This window comes from Oreochromis aureus, linkage group 3 (assembly GCF_013358895.1).
Source record: "Oreochromis aureus strain Israel breed Guangdong linkage group 3, ZZ_aureus, whole genome shotgun sequence".
In the NCBI taxonomy this organism is placed as follows: domain Eukaryota; kingdom Metazoa; phylum Chordata; class Actinopteri; order Cichliformes; family Cichlidae; genus Oreochromis; species Oreochromis aureus.
In genome coordinates this window covers 70,297,907-70,315,103 of record NC_052944.1, presented here as the reverse complement: position 1 = coordinate 70,315,103, position 17,197 = coordinate 70,297,907, and the positions used below count along the sequence as shown (strand labels likewise).

The 17,197-nt window shown below is 40.2% G+C and overlaps 1 protein-coding gene across 1 annotated transcript in view; it reads right to left on the bottom strand.

Moving 5' to 3' along the window:
* The window catches only part of LOC120434242 (protein NLRC3-like), a 31,103-nt gene extending 20,993 nt beyond the window's left edge, over positions 1–10,110 (bottom strand). Inside the window, exons 1-3 of the mRNA XM_039601946.1 lie at positions 10,083–10,110; positions 9,961–10,030; positions 9,805–9,909 (exon numbers count right to left, since the gene is read on the bottom strand). Of these exons, the coding sequence (XP_039457880.1) occupies positions 9,805–9,909; positions 9,961–10,030; positions 10,083–10,110 (203 nt within the window). The remainder of the gene's footprint in view (positions 1–9,804; positions 9,910–9,960; positions 10,031–10,082) is intronic.
* Positions 10,111–17,197: the final 7,087 nt, after the last annotated feature.

Sequence of the window (17,197 nt, the reverse complement as noted above, 5' to 3'; positions counted from 1 at the left end):
TTGTGACCCAGAAAGAATAATAATTGTAATATTAAAACTAACTAGCTGCCGCCATTGTTGACAACTGCGCTGGGGGCGCTATGAATTCTGGAACACAGTTTCTTCTTCTTCGGGTTTAACGGCAGCTGGCATCCTTGTACATGCAGTGCTGCCATCTTCTGTTTCAGTCCGTTATTACACTCTTAAATACTACTACTTATTCCTGCGTCTTTTGGGATCTTACAAAGCTTCAAACGACGCGTCGACTATTAAATTAGTCGTCGACGATTTTAATAGTCGACGTAATCGTGACTAGTCGACTAATCGTGGCAGCCCTAGTGTTAAAGAAGAAAGAGATTAGAGGTAAAGTAGAGGATGCAGAGTCCATCACTGAGGCCGTCTCTCCTGCATGAAGTCCAGGTGCTGGTTTTCCAGTGTGTGCGTCTGATGGCCCAAATCTGACTCAGAGCTGTAACACCATCAATGGCTGCAGTATGGAACAGATGTGGGTGTGTCCTCATCTCCCATAGGAGTCCAAATCGTCATCAAACAGCCCTACAGACACAAAAACATGTGAAAATATAAATAACCAGACTATCAGCAGTGATTTAAGTACTTTAAGACCTCTGTGAAAATCATTTACAGTATATATCACAGAATTTAAGGCCTTTATAATCACAGAGCATACAGAGAAAAGTACTAAACTGAATCAATTTCAGCTTTCATTTTCATGATGTATATTGTATTAATAATTAAATTTCATTATCTATCTTTACCACACATTTGCCACACAGGTGTAGATACTATAGGTTCGGTGAATGCTTACACTGCACTGATTAGAATATACTGGACATTCAAAGCTAAGATTCAGCGCACTGTGTTAGAGGCTGGGATTTGATGAATTCATCATATATACAACCTTTGATCATCATTTATGTCCAGCTGAGAATGAATCTGTGCACTCACATATTAAATGAACTGAAATCAGTAGTGTGATCTCCAGTCTTTATATGTTGAATGAGAGAACTGACAGCTGTTATTTTAATCAGCCTGTCTCAGTTGTTTTAACTCTAAGTACCATAGACTAATGTGGTAACATCTGGACTGACGAGTTTACTGTCAGCATTTGTAATCGCTAGTTTTTATTATTCTTATTTTATCTTATTCTAATTTTTCCTTCATAACTTTTGCACTGTCCACTTCCTGCTGTGACAAAACAAATTTCCACGTGTGGGACTAATAAAGGTTATCTAATGACTAATGACTTTAAAGGCTGTAGGTTGCAGCCGTTGCTCTAACACCGTATAAATGTAACAGGGCTCAGTGCTGGTTCTAACAGTCTGAGCTGCTTCCAGCTTTATTTGTGAAGAGCACAGCAGCTTATAAAACACGTAGCGAGCTCGTACAGCTGCGACGTAAAACTTTCATTAGCTAAGATGATCTTAAAATAACGGGCTACGTGCGGTGACGCTAGCGTTAGCCACGTTAGCACCTTACCTTCAACAGGTGGTCAGAATGTGTAGACAGGCACTCAGTCAGAGGTTGGCTCTCCGTTTCGCTGCAGGGTCCTTCATTCTTCACATATCCGTGTCGAGCCGAGTGTAAATCCCGGACGCTGAACGGCCTTTTTGTACAAGCACACACGCTTCGTAGCAGGGAGAAGCTATGAGCTAGAAAAATCCAGGCTGGCAGACAGCCTGTGTCCGACCAACCAATCAGAGAGCTCCTTACATCCCACGGTGTGGCTAATTTGAATAGCCTCCAGCAAGTTGTTAATCGAAGAGCTAATCCAGCAGCTAATCCAGCAGCTAATCCCGGAGCGAACAGGAAAGGGAAATGGATTTTGACCTGCAGTTTATTAAATTGCAAGTGGAAAAAGGATTTTGAACTGCAGTTTATTAAATTGCAAGTGGAAAAAGGATTTTGAACTGCAGTTTATTAAATTGCAGGTGGAAAAAGGATTTTGAACTGCAGTTTATTAAATTGCAAGTGGAAAAGGATTTTGAACTGCAGTTTATTAAATTGCAGGTGGAAAAAGGATTTTGAACTGCAGTTTATTAAATTGCAAGTGGAAAAAGGATTTTGAACTGCAGTTTATTAAATTGCAAGTGGAAAAAGGATTTTGAACTGCAGTTTATTAAATTGCAAGTGGAAAAAGGATTTTGAACTGCAGTTTATTAAATTGCAAGTGGAAAAGGATTTTGAACTGCAGTTTATTAAAGTGCAACTGAAAAAGGATTTTAAAATGCAGTTTATTAAAGTGCAATTGGAAAAAGGATTTTGAAATGCAATTGGAAAAAGGATTTTGAAATGCAGTTTATTAAATTGGAATTCAAAAATGAATTTACAATTGCAGAATTTATTCTACAATTCATTATTAAAGCACAGAAATTTTTATTTCGATGCGCGTGGCTCTTGTGGTCCTCCATAGTTTACCGATATAATCAATATCAGATATCAGAGCAACAGAAACGTCGGTGATCAGGACGCCAGGACTGAGAACAGGAAGTGGCTCAAACGTCGCACTTTCATAAAGTCAGCCTGAACTCCACTGACGGAGTTTCTGTCGCCATTTTAGTTTTTAAAAATGCCGTGATAAGGGCGGGTCTTACTGCGAACCTACGCGCTCATTGGCTGATAACTTGAGATTGACAAGCCGTTATCCAATGAGCGTGCGGCCTCTTCCGACATAAAGTAGTTTCCTTTGAAAAACCAAAGTCTGATTATTTTTGCCTCCACGGACGGAGGCTGTTGCTCCCGCCACAGAGACACAGTAATGTCAGAGCGGTGTTAACACTCACCTGCCTCAGCACAGCTCTCACTGTCCTCCTGCTCTATGGGCAGAAATCTGTGCCATCAGAAACTGAATTTGAATAAGTTAAATTTGAATTTGAATTACTCGGATTGAATCTGAATTGTAACTTGAATGAAAGCTTTTGAAAACTGAATTTGAATTAGTCTAATTTGAAATTGAATTTATGGTTTGAAAATGAATTGATTTGCTTTGAAACTGCATTTTATCCTTTAAAAATTCAGCTCTCGAATAATTTCAGATTCACTTCTCACCATTCAGTTTCAGTTCTACAATTCAATTTCAGTTCCAAAATTCAGTTTTTGGGACTTACATCCGGTTCGGTTCAAGCGCAGATTAATAGAACTACAGACTGATAGCGTTACTGACGGAATCTACAGCGTCTTGAGCTGAATTAAGACTTCAGAAGTCATTCGTCACGTCGAATGACCAGCGGATAAACTCTCAGGTTGGTAATAAATGTATTACATGTATAAGAACAAGCGTCATGTTAACAATTGATAGCCGTACAGTAACCTTTATGCTTATTGTAGCTGCTAGCTAAAAACGCTAATTTAGCGTAGTTTGCCCTGAATTCAGCTTTGACAAACAAATATGATCGACTGTTTCTAGTAGAATTCCAAAGTTGTCATCTTCTACCCTGTCAGAGCCCTGTATGCTTGCAGAGACCCCTACAGTAAGGAAACATGCAAAACGGTGTCCAAACCTTTGTATTTGAGCTTTATTTATGTCTTACACAGCATCCCAACTCTTTAGCTAACTTAATAACTTTAGCTAAAGTGAATAGTTCGTCTAATTCATTAGTGCAGCTTTACTGGATCACCTCTGTTTGAAGTAATATAATATGATATACAACTATCACTGAAACAGCGAACTTTGTAAATAAACAACACTTCTCATTCTCTAAACGTTTGGCCACAGCTGTAAATTACACTATCAGTGCTTTTTCACTCTTGACAATAATTACATTTCTAAATTCTCTTTGTGCATTTACAGGTAAACAATAGCTAATATTTTATCTAAATGACTGCTTTGTCTTTGAAAAGGTGAAGAGCCTGAGGCCAGTGACACTCCAGTTCTACTCTAAGTACATCCTTACGGTGGCTCACAGGACAAGGCGACATTCCTGTCCTGCCAGAAGAGAAGAGAAACTTCAGAGTCTTCATGAAGTTCAACCACACCTGTCATATGGAATATGACAGGGGTCTCAAACTCCATTCCTCAAAGGCCGGTGTCATGCAACTTTTCCATGCCCTCGAGGACTGGAGTTTGAGACCCCTGCTGTATGGTGTTCATGCAGTTTTCTACCCCACAGTTACAGCATGTCTGACTGCCTGTTCAGCATATGCAAAAATATGAGTTTAAGCATGTGATGACAAAGGCCTTCCATTATGGTGTTTGTCATCACATGTCACAGACATCTGGATGATCATTTGGAATAAACAAAAAACTTGTTACTTCATCTTTTATCTTTATTATTATTATTGTTCTTATTTTACATTTTCAAGTTAGGCATTGGGTTTATTTGTAGTAGTCCTTTCCAGCTTCTCTCCTCTTCCATATTACTGTGTCAGCTTGTCAGCATCTATTTGGGGTTGGGAGTGGAACAGGAAGTAAGGAACAGAAAGTGCCATTTAAACCAGGAGAGGTTCTTATATTTCAGAAGAAGGGATTAATTCAAAAGAAATGACCTCAATGCCATATTTTATTTAGGAACCCTAGAGAGCACTTTGCAAAATAACACATTCTTATAATTTCACCCTCAGATGAGCCAGGCTACGACTGTCAGGGAAGGTGATGTAGGTACAGAGCATGTGAGAGTGGTTAAGTTAATGTCTCTTGTCTAGATGAAGGCACAGGAGGGATCAATGGCACGGCGTAGAGATTCAGTATCTTCAGTCTTCAGTGGACACTCCATTTCTGGCACAAAACACCTGTAAAAGATGGTCAATTTAGGAGGTGACCCGACAACTTCAGCCTGTCAAACATAGCAATGGAGCAGTATGTTTAAAAAAAAAAAAAAATCTAATTAAGCATGCACTCAGTACCCTAAGAATTATTATGGTAGTTAAACACAGTGATAGTTGTATATCATATTATATTACTTCAAACAGAGGTGATCCAGTAAAGCTGCACTAATGAATTAGACGAACTATTCACTTTAGCTAAAGTTATTAAGTTAGCTAAAGAGTTGGGATGCTGTGTAAGACATAAATAAAGCTCAAATACAAAGGTTTGGACACCGTTTTGCATGTTTCCTTACTGTAGGGGTCTCTGCAAGCATACAGGGCTCTGACAGGGTAGAAGATGACAACTTTGGAATTCTACTAGAAACAGTCGATCATATTTGTTTGTCAAAGCTGAATTCAGGGCAACCACGCTAAATTAGCGTTTTTAGCTAGCAGCTACAATAAGCATAAAGGTTACTGTACGGCTATCAATTGTTAACATGACGCTTGTTCTTATACATGTAATACATTTATTACCAACCTGAGAGTTTATCCGCTGGTCATTCGACGTGACGAATGACTTCTGAAGTCTTAATTCAGCTCAAGACGCTGTAGATTCCGTCAGTAACGCTATCAGTCTGTAGTTCTATTAATCTGCGCTTGAACCGAACCGGATGTAAGTCCCAAAAACTGAATTTTGGAACTGAAATTGAATTGTAGAACTGAAACTGAATGGTGAGAAGTGAATCTGAAATTATTCGAGAGCTGAATTTTTAAAGGATAAAATGCAGTTTCAAAGCAAATCAATTCATTTTCAAACCATAAATTCAATTTCAAATTAGACTAATTCAAATTCAGTTTTCAAAAGCTTTCATTCAAGTTACAATTCAGATTCAATCCGAGTAATTCAAATTCAAATTTAACTTATTCAAATTCAGTTTCTGATGGCACAGATTTCTGCCCATACTGCTCTCTCAGACTAAATGGAGGCTCAGCTAAACTGCGCACTTCCTCTTCACTTCCTCTTTACTTACAGGAAACCAGCGCTCAGAGGAGCCGACCGGCCTCACGTTTCACCCACAGACACGAACAGCGTGGAATTATTTTATGTCATAAGAAGAACATATTCATGTTAACACTCACCTGCCTCAGCTCCACTTTCCTCCTCCTGCTGCTCTGAACGGAGGATCAACGCTTTCACTGCTCCTCCCTAAACACAGCTGGGACTTGTAATTTTCACCTTGTGACTTGTAGTTTTTACCTTCCGGTGCGGTCTTCGTCTTTGTTTCTTTGTTTATGTTCAAGTGATTTCGATCATGTAAACAAAGAAAAGAAATAACTACTATACACAATCAGAGCTACATGTCAGTGTGGCTTCACGTGTTCTGATTCAGTTACATATCGAGTGGGAGGAAGTGCACACGGATTTAATCCCAGCCCTTCACCACAGTTTATCAAACAGGATCTATTCAGCTTCCTTACTGATATAATCTGCATAATAACAACTAACGTATTTACAGTATCATATATACACCCACTGCTGGACTGGCCATCGGGCATACCGGGCATTTGCCCGGTGGGCCGCTGGCGATTTTTTGTTTTTATGGGCCGATGGACTTTTTTTTTTTTTTGGAAGGGTATATATATAATGAAAGGTGTTGGATTGGCCAATTGGTCATGATCGACTCTGGGCTGGACCAATTACAGCCTAGGAGGCCGGATGCACCCTTCCCCTTGTTTAGCAATCTTATAGACGAACTAAAGAAAATGGAGAACAAAAAAAGGAAAGGAGGTGTTTATGAAAATATCACTAAATCTGTCATTTATTAATTTTAATATTAATTAATGATCATGTCTCACCTCTAGTGTTCTTGGTCTTAATTTAAGGTTTTTCCTATAGCAATTGACAGATCACGTGACTTTCGTGCATTGCATGCCGGGAACTCGAGGCAAAACAATCCAAGTACCGCATCAAATGCAAGCATTTGCAGCACCGCAAAACGTTCATTCTCCGGTTCCAATACCTTCCTGGTTTTTCTTTGCCGCACAAAAAAGGAATGTACAAAACTAAGGAGAACAATGCCGGACCGTACAAAGACAGACGAAAAGGCAAAGAAAAGATACGAGGAAAAAATCAAAGGAGTGAAAGGGTCAGACCCTTACGAGCACACAGAGTGGACAAAAGACGTTAGCCTGCTGCCCAACTTTCACCACGCTCAGATTTATAATTATACGTTCTTGGAGTGAGTGCATACACTCATGAAGTTTTTAGTAACTTCAGGTCACTGCAACAAGCCCAGGTACAGTTTACCGACGGATGGGTACAGGACCTTGAAATGCACCGTGTAGAACGAAAGACCATCGTACAAACAAAGGTAAGTTTACCAGTCTCACAAATCGTCGTCATAAATACACAATCGTTAACCGTTTATTAATATAACCTTTGAGCTCAACGGTAATTAATTTGTAGTGGAAATAATTTCTGGTACGCATTACAGAAATGTAGCAGTGACAATAATATTGTATGCTGTAATCGCACTGGACAATTAGTGATACAAAACAACTGTTTTATCCTGTGAATAAAAGTATATGTTTTTGTCAATGTACCGTGGTAATAACAGAAGCGAAACGCAATATTGTGTCAGGACAATTCACTATTTATGCACAATAAATAAAGGAGCATAGCAACAATTTCTGTTCAGTGCCAGACTTGCTTGTAACCTATATCACCAATTATGTTAAGAAAAGTGACGTATTAACTACTACAAAACACTGACCTTTGTGGGAATGCTTGGAGCACACTAATATGTGAGCTGGAGTGTTCTGAGACGTTATATTTGGTATATCCAGACCATCCGTCGGCTTTTACTTCGGAAACATGGCTTAAAAAATTTCTCTTCAACGACGTAATCCGATAAAAAAAACGATCTCTTTGCCCGTCGGCTTCCCGTGGCTGTCATGCGACCGGCTATTGCAGTTAATAATACAACAGCTTCTTGCCATTTTTTGGGTTTCTTTTTATCGCTGTGTAACTGAGTTCAATTGAAAGCCTGCGTGCGCTAGTACCTCTTGCCTCAAGTTCCCATAATCCTTTGCGGTTTTACCCCTGAATGACGTCACATTTTCAATCTCTATCCTGGTGGGCCAGTCTCTAGTCAAAATGCCCGGGCCGATTTTTTGTCCCAGTCCAGCCCTGTATACACCACATAAAGTCACATTATTATCATGTCATCATGTTTTTGTGCTTCCACACAACAAAGCCTCCAGTTTGAAACAGTTCAAACTCTCCCTGTGAAATAAGCAGCTGGACCTTTCGCTGCAACACACTGTGAGACAAACTGCACACAGACAGTTTGTGCTGCAACTTTAGCAAATCGGTTTGATGTTTGGAGGCTCGCAGTGAAATGACACAATAACTCCCCTCAAATGCTTAAAGCAAAAGTAACAAGTCTGTTTTGAAAATGTAAGAAAATAAGATAAGAAGAACTTTATTGTCATTGTAGTTATACAACGAGAATTGTTTGGTAGCTCACAGAGGCCAGCAGCAATAAAACAAGAAGCAGCATAGTAATAAATAACAGTGGTAAAAGTATGAGATATAAAGTAAAGGGAAGCCACTTAGCAAGGTAACAAAGAAAATGTAATAATATTTACAATATACGTTTGAGCGCAAACAAGAAGTAGCAGAGCCCAAGAAGTAGAAAGTACAGATATTTGTTTAACAATGTAGGGAGTAAAGATAAGAACTACTCAGAAAAAACAACTCAGATACAGTACAGACAACTCTGAATTGTACTTAAAGACAGTAACGAGGTATTTGTACTTCAATACTTCCCACCTCTGCTGCTGAGGGAAAATATCTCCTGATTTTCTTCACCTCACACTTTCATTTACACAACTTCCTGCAAATATTTCACAATAAAAGCATAAGACGGAGGGCTTTTAATGTGAAATAGACACAGGAAATGATGGGTTTGTATAAAGAGTGTAACACAGTAACTAATGATGCTTATTAAACACGTGGGATGAGCCCAGGTGGGTCATGTTCAGATAAACAGTCACTGTTGATGTGACTAAAACAGGAAGTAGGAACTCTGATCTTAGTTTGGAGAACTTTGATTGTTTTAGCTGCTCTAAAAATATCAGGATCTTTGCTGCCCCCGACTCCAGTAAATAGAATTATAGAATAGAATAGAATTCAACTTTATTGTCACTGCACATGTCACAGGTACAAGGCAACGAAAGGACAGAAGAACAAATACAACATCTCCCTCCTCTGACCTCTGACCTCGGGGGCTCCAAGCAGCCAATCACATTCTAGCTGGGCTCCAAATATTCATGTGTGCCTTCATGAGTGTTATCTGTATATAGAAGCTTCTGTATTCTCTGCCAGGAAGTGCTCGTATATCTGTGAAGAGCAGCTCTGTGATCTGCTGTCAGCTCTGCAGTCTTTACAAGCTTCTGTGGATGCTGTGCTGACTGGCGCCCTCTTGTGGACATGTGAACATATTGCTTGTGGTGTGAGGCCGAGGGTCCCAGCAGGAAGCGCCTTTATGGCTGTTGTTTGGCTCCTGTGGGACTTTCTGAAAGAGTGTGAGTGAATTCCTGGAGTGCTGCAGTGTTTCTGACAGCAGACTGAGCTCAGATGTGTCTGCCACCGAACCCTCAGTGAAAACACACCAAATAAGACGTGAACGGAAGCAACATGGCCTTCTGCTTTGTGCTCTGTACAATAATCATATTCATGCTACTTATTTCAGACAGTAACAGACCAGCTCAGCTTCCCCGTTCTCCCCAAAGAGGCTTAAACATGGACTCCACTGACGTCCTCGCTGTGACCCAGGCCCCAAAAAACAAGTTCCCTCAGCTGTGGACTTTCTTGGAGCTCCAGAGATCCACCCAGCAAGGTTTAAAGGTCCTGCTGGTGATTACCTGAGCAGTGTTTTACCTGTGGCTGTGTTCAAATGTGTTCACACCTGAATCCTCACAGCTCCAATCACGTCTGACACATCCTGATAAGAATACTTCAATCAGTAAAGTACTCGAGTAAATGTACTCTGTTACATTCCAGCACCGGTCCTATTCACGCTGTCATCCAATGGGGTCGGTGCCCCCACTGTGGACACGCCCATTGTGTAAGGGCGGGGTTTAAACTTGATTTCAGCGGAGCTGAGAGAGAGGACGTGAGGAAGAAGAAGTGATCAGGACGAAGCAGCTCACTCGAGCACGCGTTTGATCCCGGTGCGTCTGAAGTCGTGGGAGAGCGTGGACAGAGCGGCCCTGATGGCGCCTGGGAGAGGTCAAAGGTCAGTTTGAGAACATCTGGAGCAGAACCTCCACACCTGAAGCTCTGAAGCCTCCAGCCGTCATGATACACTGAGACGTTTGAAGCCTCTCCAGTGTCGTGCCAACATAGGTTTCCCCTGTCGGGAGCGCACACTGGGCTGTCCAAATCCCGGACAAACAGCGTCCGTCATTCGTGATGTTTAGCTCACAAACTCTTCTTCTAAAGAAGAACTCCTCCTGAAACTTTGGAGCTGTGAGCTCTTTATACAGTAAAGTTACAGAATCATCAGGGAAACGTCGTCGGTTTGTAACACAAGAGAACAGAACGTGTCTCATGTTCTCTGTGACCCACAAACTGAAGGCTCATGTACCCACACTCGTCTTTCACCGTCTCACTAAAGTAAACCTCACTACTTCCACGTCTATTTGGTTGGAAAGGAGGCGGAGCCAACTGGACCCGCGCTCCTGACGCAGGTGAAACACACTCTGTCGGGGATACCTGCCTCGGCACGACACCTGTCCAGGAAGTGTTTGGAGTCCTGGTGATAAAGAGTCAGGTTGTGTTTTACTGACTCTTATTCTGAAGGAGCCTGTCAGGAAGAGGACGTTTCCCCCATTAAGGTCACTTTCAGCAGCATCATTACAGATATTTGATGTTTTTTGTTAATCCAAGGTAAAGTGTTTGTTGTGTGCTGAGAGGATATTACAGCCCTGATGTCAAACCAGTGATTTATGGCCCCTCATTATATGATTTATGACTTAGGAAGTAAGAAAGGAAGTAATAAAAGTTAATGGCATCATAAAATTATGATATTTCATAACTCGTTAGTAATCAATAATCAATAAGAAGAATGATGATGAAAATATGGCGATGGAGTAGCAGCCATCTCCAACTCCTCCCAGACCATCAGTAAAGGAGGGGGGCTCTTGCTTTAACCAATCAGAGAATGGGGAAGGTGAGATTTAACCTGATCCCTGTGAAACTGATGTTTGGGGGTTTTGACCCCCACCCTCGTTATAGCGGCAACCTTCGGTTCTTCTTTGCCGCTTCTGCAGGACGTAAAGTTTCTGACTCGTGCTCTTCGTTGAATCGCTTGTACGCCTTTCATTAGCAAAAACGAGGCGAAGGAAAAAGGGGCAAAACATTTATTACCATACAAACCAAAACAATACAAAACAAATGCCTCCGGCGGGAGCTCCGTTTACATTCCCTTTATGCTACAACGAAAACAACATTAAACATTTATTATTTATATGATCTCAGTATAAAGCACTGAAAGCACACAGCAACATTTCTGTTTCCTCTTTCCCAGTCTCACATTGGGAATGTCAGACACTGGAAATGTGTGGACCAAAAGGCACCAAGTGGCTCTAAAATAAGTGCTGCGTAGCTCAAATGTCACAACACAGGTGACCAAGATGAGGCAGCCAGGCTCCCTCTGATGCTGTCAGTGAATGTCAGTTTATTGTGAGTCAAAGATCGCACACAGACAGCCTCCTGAGGACACAGCAACACTATAGAAACAGCATGGAAACACTAGAACTCACAGCTCTGCCTCCACATTTGATGTTTCAAACCATCTTTTTGAAGAAATGAGTCCCATTGATATCACAACTAGGGCTGGCTTTGAAACATTTCCCCGATTCAATTGGATGTTGCTTTGAATGATGTGATATCGATTCATTCAATCCTAAATTCATTTTTTACATTTAAATTTCACAAAACTATTTCAACAAGCGCCAAACAGCTAAAAGACCAAAGCAGAGCATGTAAACGCACAAAGATGTAAACACAAAGCGCTGACGGTCGACCCGACGGCAGGTACAGGACACGGCGTCTGGAATGAAAGCCGGCATTTCACAGACTGAAGCTGCCGGTTTCCTTCTCCATCATCCGGGTAAAAGCAAAAGAAGATCAAAGCTTTACTTTGATACACATCGTCATTACTTCCCTCTTACTTTTGCTGCTTTGCTTCCATCACGATACAATCACTGCACAGCTCCTTCTCTGGATATGTCCTGAGAAAGGAGGAGAATTAGAATATTTCTGACTTCCAAACTTGAATCCAATCGGGGATCAAATGGGAATTGAAGCAGTTGTAGGAATTGAAATTGATACTCAGCTCTAATCACATTGTCTCGTTATTTTGCTTGCAAACCAGGCGAAACAGTATTTAATGAGAACATGCAGCAAAAACTGAATCATAAATCATCAAAGCAGCCGTAACAATAACACAAACAACATGTTTAATCAGTAAAAAATATTGTGAAATAAAGAAATCACAGGGTAAAATGATTAACTAGGCAAGTTTTTCTTTATTTAAAATGTTTTATTTACAATATTGTGTATTAATCAGGTTACAATCGAACTAAAAAGGGAAAAACGAACATTTTAAAGGTGTTATTCAGTTTTTCCTCATGCAAATCTTTAGATGCCTTTTTTAGAAAACCAAAGTCTTGATTAAGCTGCATGAGTGCTCACTGTGTATGTTCACAATGATCAGATGAGAGTTTAAAGCTGTTTTATATTTAGTTTTGTTCTAATTGGACTCGATTCACAGAAGATGAAGCGTTTGAAGTGAAGTTAAAACTAGAATTTCTTAGAGAGACTCGGCCTGAAAGAGTGAAACCCGGATGTGAGATTTTGTGGCCTCTGTGTGACTGTTGGTGGGTCAAAAAGGTTTCAGCTGTGCAGCCAGACGTTACTGAGCGAGCCACCGGTTGAGAGGCACACTTCTCGCAGCTCCTTCCTTTGGTCACACTTTAACAGAAACATTTAGAGGCTTTAGAGATATTAATATTGATACCACCTCTACAGAGGTTACGGTGTTGTGCCAGAAACTGATTTCCAATGTTTCTGTGTATGTTTTATGTGTAATATCTGTACGTATGTTGGTAAATAGACTTCGGTGAACAGGGTTTACAAAGAGCTTTTATATAGAATTAAACAATTATCTGTTTTTCAAGTATCTTTACAACTGTGTGTTATTGTACTGACATTATAACCAATCCGCTCCTTTATCCCCACTTCAAATATTTTTACTGAACTATTGTAATATTTGCTGCTGTCCTCTTGGCCAACTTACTCTTACAAAAGACATTTTTAATGTTAATGAGATTTTTTGTACTGCATAAATAAAGGTTATATAAAAGTCACTGCCAAAAACTGATCGCAGCTTCTACCTTGTTACACGAATGTTGTTTGTGGCTCCAGATGACTTTATGTCATCCATGAGGGATGCATTTGACATATGTTTCACATATTATAGCCCAACAAGTTACTTATAGCAGTTTAAATACCAACAATCAGTTTTTGGCACAACACCGGTGTCTTGCAGGTTTTCTATTTTAGAAAGTTTAAACCTCAGCTTCATAGAAGTCGTGTGGTCGTGAGTTTTGCATAAACAAATGTGTGCAAAGCTCAATGAAGTGCAGCAACATTATAAAGAAGAGTGAGCCTAAACGACTCCCCAATGATGTGTCAGACTGATAGTCATACAGGAAACAAGGACTTTGAGCTGTTGCTGCTAAAGGTGCTTCTATAAGCAGCTGAATCTTGGAGTGGACTTTGGTTTGTCTGCTCATAAGTTGGTGCTTCATGATGAGAAATGAACTTGTGAAGATCTGATGTAAGCATCAGTGCAGTGGCTGCTACATTCCTTGATGTATATGTCAAAGTTCAAAATGAGCCATTTGAATCAGCTGTGTTGGATCAAGGACACATCTAAAAGCTGCAGGACAGGGGCCCCGAGGCCTGGAGTTCCACCCTCAGTGCAGTGGAAATAGTCTCGTGCCAGTCTTGCTGCTGCCTTTGAGTCTATATTGCCCAACACTGTGTGCACACATGTTTTTCCTTCCTAAACAAACACACATTTGTAAAGGAAAATTGAAACTGAACTCACAGTTGGCGGTTAATCGTTATATAGTTTAGATGTACAGCGAGAGACGCATTTAGTGGGACTTTGACACCAGCACAGATTTTCTTCTTCTTCCTGTTACATTATTGACATATACTAGATATTCTTAAGCTAAGCAACAACAATCATGTCTCTGGTACAGGCACTTTCCACCATGCAGGTTCAGCTCAAATGTGACTTGAAACTAATTCTGGGTTTGCGTTCCATAAAGGTTCATTTCATCTGGTAAGTTAGCCCCTGAGGTAACAGTCTATGTGAACACAACATACTCACTGACTCACACTCAACTTGATTGATAGTGATTTCCTGAATTAGGCAAAGCGCACAGAGGAAATTCATTTGCATCTGTTTGTTTTCACAATCACTGAAATCCAAGTTAGGCATGTTTCCCTTTTTGTGTTGTTGTTCTTGACACGAGTGCTTCAGTTATTTTCTCATCAGTATGTTAGGACACAAAGGATTCTGTTGTGTGTCCATCTTTCACACTCTTAGATTGTGTAGACATGAATGCAGCTGTCAGATTGTAGGCCAGTTTCTTTGCACTGTAAGCATTGATTGGATGCTACTGTAGCAATCAGTGCTTCCACACAACGTCCCTGCGTAAACCCTCAGACACACAACAAACAGATCAATAGTATCTGAAATTCAGAGTACGGATCTTTTTACACACAGAAAATCAGCTAAATGGCTTTCGTGTGAGATGCACATCATGTTTGCCTCATAAAAGACTTGCCCTGTATGGATTCATTTCTTTGGACTGTCACGTGGAATTGTCACCTAATATAACAGGTCCATCAGTAAATGGTGTCTATCTTCAGTTTCTGTCTCCTAGATTTTGTCCCTGTCAGGTTGCAGCTGAACAGACAGTCATATCATGCAGAGACTGCATCGGACTCTGATGCTCGTATGATCGCGTTTGTCATGAGTGGTCTTGTTGAAACTTTGCATAAACCTTGCCCAGTAAACTGTGAGTGCTAACATTTCTATGGCATATGCAAATACTTTAGACAAATGCCACAGTTGTCTATATTTGTATATTTGACAGTTTAATGAAGCATTTAGAAATCAAAGGTCAGATTAAAATGCTGTATCACAATACAATGTGATATCTCACAATATAATATGTTTAATATCACACACAGCATGAAAGTTTGCTAGTGTATATTATACAAATATTACAGTATGTTTGTATAAATTTACCCCCTCCTAGTTTTAAGATCCAAATTTTGTCCCACACTGATTTGTGATCATCTTCCTCTGTCCACTAAATGAAGATGGAGGCTCTGCTCTTTATTTCTGTGTTTCTCTGGAGAATCCTGGTGACATGATGGCTTTCTGTCTCTAAACACACATGAGCTTAACTCAGAATGAACATGATCAGAGTTCATTGAAAACTCTGATCAGTCTTTTCTAAGGGTTTCAAGCCTTTCTTCTTCTAGCCTCTCTTTGTTCTTGCTACAGTTCTGTGTAATTATTAATAGTATTGCAGATGTTGGCCTCTGCCTGCAGTGTTGATGTGGGTAAAGGCTTTAACAGAACAAATGCAATAAATCCAAGAATGAATAATAATGATCAGCATGGATTAGCAGCAGCTTGTAAACTGTGGAGCATTAATGCCGCTCCAGCTCCTGTAACCAAATATAAACCGTTGGGATGAGAGTTAGCTCAAGCCAGCAAGAATGATGTGTTCATGCTAGCGGTAACAGTGCCTATACACACAGCGACACACGGGGGCGGGGCCTAACTAATAATGAAGATGACTACAGGCTTGGAGGTGTGATGAAGTCGTTCCATCACGCTCACTCACTATTCTCTCAAGCTTTGCCTTCACGGGGCTGCTGCATCAATGTACCTGGGATTACCGTAATGATGCAAATATGAAGGAAAAGCGCAGAGTTGCTGCTCTCAGGAATCATTGGACTTCTTTTAATTGAGGAAATGGATCAGGAGTTACGGTAGTTACAGATGTTTAATACAACCCTAGAAAAGAGCTTTCTGTACTGCTGTGCCATACGGAAAGATTTTTTATGTATCCGATACAAATACAGGGCTGATATGATCTATACTTTTAATGTGGATGATGCATCATCAAAATGCCAAATTGTTTACATTTTCATGACCTTTAAGTTGTTTTTAGGGGGCTTCATCCTAATGATTATTAATGAGTTCAAACCGAGGACAGAAATAATAAAAGGATTTAGTTTGTAGCCCATAGTTTAAAAACAGTAATCACACATTCTCCCTTTCTTTAACAGCAACACAAAAGGATAATTATAGTCCATTAAATCTGAGCCATATTATATTCAGTATATTTATTTTAATTTCAGTAAATGTTTTTATTTAAATGACATGTTTCAGTGAGATAAATGTGTTATTTCAAGGTGGATGTACAGGGTGGGCCATTTATATGGATACAGCATAATAACATGGGAATGGTTGGTGATATTAAAGTCCTGTTTGTGGCACATTAGTATATGTGAGGGGGCAAACTCCTCAAGATGGGCGGTGACCATGGTGGCCATTTAGAAGTCGGCCATCTTGGATACAACTTTTGTTTTTTCAGTAGGAAGAGGGTCATGTGACACATCAAACTTATTGATAATGTCACAAGAACAACAATCTGCTGTAAAACATTAAAGCAGCTCTGACGTGTACCTAATAAAGTGGCCAGTGAGTGTATGTTACTGAAATTGAATAAAAACTGTGAACACATTTGTTTTTCTATTATGTGATGTTCAGCATTAGTAAAAACATGTGTGACGAGCTTTGATTGTAAAGAGCTGAACAGTCCTGATCCTGTGCGATGTCACTGTTGTGTGATGTGAGAGCAGCTGTGAACAGCAGCTGTGAACAAACCTGTAAAAAGTCTTTACAGAAGACATTTTGTAAAGTTTACATGTGTTAGCGTGAAGTTTCCTCCATATTAGACAGGAAACAGCTGCTGCACATTCACAAAGTGGAAACATTCAACTTTCCGTGGCTCCAAACGTTTGAGAAACACTGATGTCGGACCTTTAAAGAAAGACAAATGTGAGTTTAGTGTTGTGTAAGCCTTTACACTCAAATTTAGTGGATATTACCACTGTGTGGCTGGAACTGCAGACATCACAGTTATTGACTTATTTGACTGATTTCCTTTCTGACATTGATCGTCCGAGTCTCCAGGATGTCTCAGGCTGAATGAGGACAGATGTTACAGATGTTCTCTTTATGACTCCTGAGAGAAAAACTGACCAAAGGTTCCTGCAGCTTTT